The sequence below is a fragment of the Raphanus sativus genome, chromosome 7 (genome assembly GCF_000801105.2).
Source record: "Raphanus sativus cultivar WK10039 chromosome 7, ASM80110v3, whole genome shotgun sequence".
Lineage (NCBI taxonomy): Eukaryota > Viridiplantae > Streptophyta > Magnoliopsida > Brassicales > Brassicaceae > Raphanus > Raphanus sativus.
The window spans coordinates 15,259,231-15,266,730 of NC_079517.1; the positions used below are offsets into that span (position 1 = coordinate 15,259,231).

Sequence of the window (7,500 nt, forward strand, 5' to 3'; positions counted from 1 at the left end):
GCAGGATTATTTCGATTGGCAAGGCTTCGTGTTTGTGAAGGTTGTGTGGACTTCAATTTAGGAGTTAGCGATCTCTGAAGGCGTCGCATCCCTATCCGAAGATTGTGTGGACTGTGTGGAGTTCCCTCTGTCGGATTTTGAAGTTGTAGGGTCTTGGTTTCTTGGGTGTTATCGTTTGGCGGGCGTGAAGCAGCAGCGGTAAGCCATGGGTATGATGAAGGAAGTGGAAGATCTCGTGTGGCGGGCTATAGGCAGCAACGACGATTCCCGTTCACGGACTGTCCTAAGTTCTAAAATTTGTTAAGTCAATTTGCTCGCTTTTCCTCTTTTAAGTTTGTGATAGTTGTTTATCTAGCTTTAGTTCCAGTTTTAATCTATCGCTGCCCCGGTGTGGGTTTAAGTTGCCGCCTTCATGTGGGCTCTAGTGTCTGGGGATTGTTCTTCATCCGCCAATTGTTGTATCAAAAGTGTTCTTTCTTTGGAATGAAATTTACCAGATGGGAAAAAAAAAAAAGCTTTTTTCTCTCATATGGGTGGATAGGGTTTGGTTTTGGCCTTGTCAAGCTTTTGCCTCAAATGCACACACAACACTTGTCTTTTTCTTCTCTCACATTCATTTCATCTTCCTTCTTTCTTTATTACCACTTAAACGCCATTGGATCATGTCCCCCTTAGGGTTTTCTCTTAGACCTTTCTTTTTATATGTTTTCGTTACAATTACAGCAAAGGCAGAGCAAATGCTTGAAGGGTTCGAAGTTGGAAAACCTTTAAGGGGAAAAAAGTTCTTAAAAAGATTTGTCAGTTGTAAGGCAAAAACCTTCAATGCATGAACTCAATTAAACGAGAATAATGTGAAAAAACAAGAACCACAAAGACATGCTCTTTCCATTAAAAGCATGAGAACACAAAAGGTTAATATAAACATACAAATCCATGCCAGGGACAAGTTTTATCACAACATGTTGATAGACAAGTTAGTTGTCTTGTATTTTACCCATTGTACTCTAGTAGAGCCAATTAAAATCTACCTCCTATACTACCAAGCAAAGTATGATCTCTTGGTTTACCCTAAACCGAGAGATGCCGATAACAGAATAGGTTTTTGCTTCCGGCCCAACCAACAAAATCTCACACATCAACTTGGAGCAGAACCTTCATGTGGCTATGGAGTCAGAAGAATAGGACTTGACTTGCTTAGAGTATCATCCTCCATCGAGTGCACAAACTTTTTTAACTCGTCCATAAGACAACGGAAGTGGTCATTGTTAGGCAAGAAGTAAAACCCAATGGTAGCCTGCTCCAAATACAAAAGGTTAACATGGTGACCAGTCTTCTTGAGACCATCGACATAAGCCAATTGCCAATCCTGAACAAGATCTAAACCAGCCACAACCACAAGACTCTTGGGGAAGTTGACTCCTCCAAGGCTCTGACCTCGAGGGCCAAAGGGATTACAAGCCGGATGATCTCTATCCTCACCTTGAGGTAAAAAAGCCCTCCAATACCAATCTCGGTCTTGAATAGTGACAAAGTATTTACCGTCAAGTCTCTTCTCAGACAGAGTCCTCTCTTGCCCACCAAACATAGGGTGAAGAAGAATGTTCCCCAACACTTTAACTCCTTCTTTGGTCGCCCTCAGAGCAACATTATGGGCTATGTTACCCCCAGAGCTATCACCAGCCAAGTAAACATAAACATTGGAGTCTTTACCACTCTGAAGCCAGATTCTGGACTTGACCCATCTGAGAGCATTCCATCCGTCGTCGTAAGCACAAGGGTAACGGTGCTCCGGCGATCTCCGGTAATCAACCGAGACAACAACAACGCCGCAGATAGTGACCAGCCGTCGGCAGAAAGTGTCGTAGATGGCGCTGTTGGCGGAGGAGTGAGTGAAGCTACCACCGTGGAAGAAGATGAGAACGGGGACGATCTCGGTTGTGCTGAGAGGCTCCGTGAGGTCGACGGTTCCGTGGCGCGAGGGGTCGAGGGGAGCTGGGAGGTAGATTCTTGTGAGGAGGTTGGTGGAGGAGGAGGAGGAGTCGAGGTGGTCGAAGGAGAAGACGCCGTCGAGGGGGAAAGAGTTTGGGGGAACTTTGCGGTCGAGAAACTCGGCGAGGTGACGGTTGAAAGAGCCGTCGGGACGGCGGAGGAGGGTGTAAGCGAGCTTGAAGTTGGAGATGAGGACCCATGTGTTGAGTGGGACTATTCTCTACAGAAGAATTATTATTATTCAGTCAGATGGGACGTCTTAGATTTTTCTTTTGTAAATCATCCGTACTATGAATCTATGGTGATGATGATGATGATAATCTTCATCTGCTAAGTATTAAAATTCCAAGATTTTGGGATTTTACGAGTCTAAAAAAACTGAAATGTTGAAAACAAAAAGATGGAGAAGAAAGCAAAAGCGAATGGTTCGTTTCGGAAAAGGAAAGTACCTTGCATTCGTTAAGGTTATCTTCATTCGCAGCAGCCATAGTCGTCCTCGCTAAAAAAAACTTAGCTAGCAACAGAGGAAGAGACTTTGAAGGAGCTATGGAGATAATAGAAATAAAAGGAGGCAGAGATAACAACAAAAGTATGGAGAGCTCCTCTTTCCTAATTCCTACTACCAAGAGAGCAAAGAGATATGGTCAAAGGTGAGAGATGAAATCACCATCGGACGGTGACGAATGGGCCGGACAACCGAGTAACTCTTTCCATCTGTGGGTCCCCCACGACTATCCACTTTTCCCCTCAGTTTTTCTATTTTCGTATTTACTTTTTTTTTTCCCCTCAAAGATTTCATTGCTTGAGAAACAGAGAGTTACGAGTGAAGTAACACCAGAGAGTTAGGAGTTACACAACACCTAGAAGCTAAGGTAATTCTTTTTTTTTTTCTCTTTTTGAGCGAAGAAGTTTATTTTATTTCTTAGTGAAATGAAAATGCCGAGAACAAATTTTTTTTAAACGAAATTTCTAAATTATAGTGTCATACTAGGGTTCGATCCTCTGGTATAACATTTTAAAAAATATTAATTATTAAATCAAGTAATTTTGGTCTAATGATAAAAGATTTACAGTTGTAAGTATCACTTTGGCCATTCGAACTGTTTTAAATGGACGAAAATACGCGGAGTGTTCTGGATCTTGTAAGATTAGTCTTTTGACTTAGAAAACTTTTAGGATCCCCACGGTTAACAAAAAATATTATGGTTAAATAAAAATATCAATTGTAAATCAAGTTGCAGATAGAGGTCGATGTTATTGTTCAATTGGTCGTAGGCGACAATCACGTTCAAAAGTATTTAGAGGTGTAGGGAAATTTTAAGCTTAGTGTAATATTATCGATGGGTTTTAGAATTTCCTTATTTAGTAATGTATGTGTTTTTGTTCTTTGTTCTTGTAAATTATTCTTGTGTGGATTATATTTGTCTGTCTATGAACTTTTTTTTTTTTTAGATATTTTTGTTTTTTCTCAGGTTTATGTATAGCAAAACCTTGTATTTCTTCTTTGATTGAATATTAGTAAGTAGAAAAAAGTATTGGCTTCTATTTCTCCTTTGATTGAATATTACGAGCAGATTGGCAATGGTGTCATGTGAAGAGAGATAGAGAGAGGATTGGCTTTATTGGCACGACACACTCTCATAATTGCTCCTTTTGACCCCCTCCCCCATATTTTTTCCTTACTATAGTATAATCTACGGATTTAAATACTTTCCGACATTCATTTTTTATTATTATTTCATGTTCAGTTCTGAAAATACTACACCTCATTATTTTATTTTCTCATTAATAATTCCTCCATCACATGAGTTGGCAAAGCGATTATATGTCATGAATGTTTTAAGATTAATATTTTGTGTTGCATTGTAAATTTGTATTTGATCTGCAATGATTTTGCATACATACAATAATTTCAAGAATACCTGAAATTTTTTTTTGCTTTCACCTAGTAATCTTTCTATTACATTCCATTATTTCTTGTATTTTAACATATTATTAATTTATTATCCATTATATAACCAGTGTCATCCCAAATATTTTTGTGGCCTAAGAACATCTCCAAAAACAACCTTTATTTGAGGTTTGCTGAACCTTATATTTAAGATTTAAAGGTGTTCTTCTCCAATGATAAACCTTCAAAATAAATCTTAAGAGTTTATGATTTTTACATCACATTCCTTACTTTAGATAAAATTCAAATAAAAACATAAAACTTTTAAAACAATTAAATATACAATAAAAATATTATAAACAATATTTATAAATAAAATATTAATGTTAATAGTAAATTACATATAAATAAAAGTTTTTAACAAACAAAATCAAATTTTCTAAAAATACATAATTATTCATAATTATCATTTCAATAATAAACTATTCCATTTTAATAGCAAATTTTTCTTTGTTTTTCATTTGAAAATTTATATATTTATTTAAATTTATATGTAAAAACTAAATTTATAAGAACATATATAAAAGATATAAAATTGTTTGGACTAAAATGATAAACAAAAAAGTTATCAAGACTATTTAAAAGACATACAAGTACAAGGACCAAAAAATTATGAAACCTCAAATATAAGGTTTTGTATAGTAAAACTTTATATTTGAAGTTTCACTATGCAAAACTTATAATTTGAGGTTTTGATGTTGCTCTTGGAGTATATAAAGCCTTATCTTTGAGGTTTTAAGGTTGCTCTTGGAGATGTTCTAAAGCATATTTTCAAATGTGGCTCTATATTTAAAGCATTTTAAAAATAAATATACATATAAAATTATAATAGAGGAAAATTTCAAAGAAAAAAATAAAGTATACATGAATCATCACTAAAATATTTTGTTTTCTGGTAAAATTAAAATTTCTAAATTTAATAGTTTGGATATGTTAAAATATTTGGTTTCAAACTTCAAAAAATGGACCTGTATTTAAAAGTTTACTTTACTTGAAAATATTTTAAGTTCGTTAATTATAATTTAACAATATATTAGTTTTTCCAAAAAATGACTTCAAAATTTAGAAACAGCTGAAAACAATTAGCAAACTAGAAGTATAAGAAGAAACAAATACAATAAATACGAGAATAAAAATTATTTGCTTAAGTAATTATAGAGGTAAAGAGAAAACTGTATAAACAAAGTAAATTGATCTATCTGAAAACAAAAGATGACTAGTTTTCTATTATATTCATAACCAGAACTAAACCCACTTTACCAGAAAAATGATGATTATATAGTTAACAAAATCAAGTAACTAGTGGCCTGATTTTTATTTGTAACATTTGGTGGCCTAAAGCTTGTGTTTTACTCCCTTTAAGGGACGGATTTCCATATAACTACATACTCAGCGGAGAAAAGAACTAGTGTATACTTTTTTCGTTTGGTACCATTTAGGTGATGGAAACGACTTTTTAGAATCAAAGACAATTTGTAAGTGATATTTAAGTTAAGAAAATAAAATTTATCATCAAAAGATCACACATCATCTAGTAGAATATTATATAGAATTAAGTATAGAATCTCAGAAAGTAGATATATAAACGTGTGGTAATGCACCTTCAAACTATTCAAAGGAAAAGAGAAAGAAAAAATTATGATCTTTTTAATAAATTGATAGTTGTGACTTATGATTAGGTGAAGGACAGAGAGAGACATTGTTGGGGTTTTTGGTTCTTTTATTGTTATAAAAACGTGAAGGCAGATTCTTAATACGAACAAAATTAGTTAAGGGAAGGTGACAAAAGAAACTAACCAGCGTGCGCCAACGCCATGGCATGTGGCGTCAAAAGAGTTGTGTCAAAAGATTTTTTTTTTTTTTTACGTTTAGTTAATAACAATGTTCAAAAAAGACTAACAACCATACGGATTATTTGGAGTTTATGTGAGGTTTAGACGTTAAAAAATTATTGATATATATATATATATATATATATATATATATATATATATATATATATTTATCTGATGTATTTTAACTTTTAAATTTAATTATAGATTATTGTAATAAATTATCAAAACTAGGTATAAAAACATAAGAAATTAAACAAATTTGTAAATATATAATAATACTATTGCTTAATTTAGCATATTTACATAAATTTAGATCGATTTAAACTAAATTTAACCAATTCAGAATAGTTTAAACCAATTTAAATCATATAAATCAGATTTTTAAAAAAATCGTTTTAGATAGAACCGAATTACCGTCTAAATGACGTCTATTTTCAGAACTTTGATTAATAATAAGAAGAATTTAAAACTGTTAAGCAATGTTCATTTCGTAACTTGATTACTGTATGTTTTATATTTACATATAGTTTATGCCCATTTGTGCAAGGTTTGGAGGTCGACCCATCCTGATCTGCCCAGGTTGAATCATTTCTTTTATTCAAATTCTCGATTCGTTTGATTCATAAATAGAAAAATCATATTTGTACCACCTTGTTTAAATTAGCGGATAATCCGCGGGATCCACAGATGATATTAAAATAATAAAATTAATTAACCTATATAATTTTATCAGTAATATTTTTAAATAGTATAACTAATATGTTTCAGTTAACTTTTCTTTAAGAATCATATTTTTTTAAAAAAAAAATTTAATTTTTTTCAGATTGGTAGATATCCACAGTTTAAATTCGACCAACCCGTCGTGCATAAATATACTCGACCCGAACCCACATCCAATTCGCATACTTTTAAATCTGTTGACACGTATCTGTTCTGCAGTGGATCAAACGGGGCAGAACCTAGAGGTAAAGAATCAAAATTTCAGACCTAATCACAGCTGTGAATTTATGTATAAAGGACCAAAATGTTAATAGAAACAGCTAAACAATAAAAAAGAAGAAGGAAAATAATAAAAGAGGAGAATACTAGCGGAACACGCTATATATGATTGGCGTGTCTATTTGAGGGCTTTCTTAAGTTTTGTCGTAATCTATTTTGTCTTTCGATACATGTACTTCCCGTTTTCCACTTCTTACTTTAGATTTTTCTTTTTCTTTAGATTTTATCTTTTTTATTTCATTCATAATTTATTATTTAAACATAAACAAAAGAACAGTTCACTAATTATACTTTCCCGCTATCGTTTTGGTTGGAAAAGCTGAATGCTCTGTGGAAAAAGAAAACACAAATCTTCGGCATGTAGATTTGTCTGTGAATTTCATTATAAGCGAAATTACTTTTACATTATTCATTTTTCTAATACTATCGATGACTTCTTTTGTAAGCATATGGACCGACTAATGTGTTTTAAACGAGTGTTAAACAGAGTCTTCCCCACTATTACTTTTTATATATTTTGGGAATAAAGTTTCCAAAAGTTGAAGAAGACGACAAAATGTATGTTGTTTTCCTGTCCTGTCTTAATTGTCGTTTTGTGGTCTTGGAAAGCTACCATCCAACAATTAATTTTAGGCCTCATTTCGTTGATATAAATTTAAGTCCAATCCAATTTGTAATGGAATAACACAAGGTAATTTTTAAAGATCAACGGCAGATAAACAAGTT

General features: G+C 33.2%; 1 protein-coding gene across 1 annotated transcript; it reads right to left on the minus strand.

Annotated features, from left to right (window-relative positions):
• Positions 1-864: 864 nt before the first annotated feature.
• Positions 865-2,667, minus strand: LOC108814531 (gibberellin receptor GID1B). The gene is made up of 2 exons (XM_018587125.2): positions 2,439-2,667; positions 865-2,209 (listed from the first exon to the last, which is right to left on the minus strand). The coding sequence occupies exons 1-2, from the start codon at positions 2,475-2,477 to the stop codon at positions 1,163-1,165; spliced, it is 1,086 nt and encodes a 361-aa protein (XP_018442627.1). The 5' UTR covers positions 2,478-2,667; the 3' UTR covers positions 865-1,162.
• Between the last annotated feature and the right edge of the window lie 4,833 nt (positions 2,668-7,500).

Coding starts and splice junctions, on each gene's coding strand:
- LOC108814531 (XM_018587125.2), bottom strand. CDS start 2,477: ATGGCTGCTGCGAATGAAGATAACCTTAACGAATGCAAG. Junction 2,210..2,438: donor ATAACCTTAACGAATGCAAG/GTACTTTCCTTT, acceptor ATTCTTCTGTAG/AGAATAGTCCCACTCAACAC.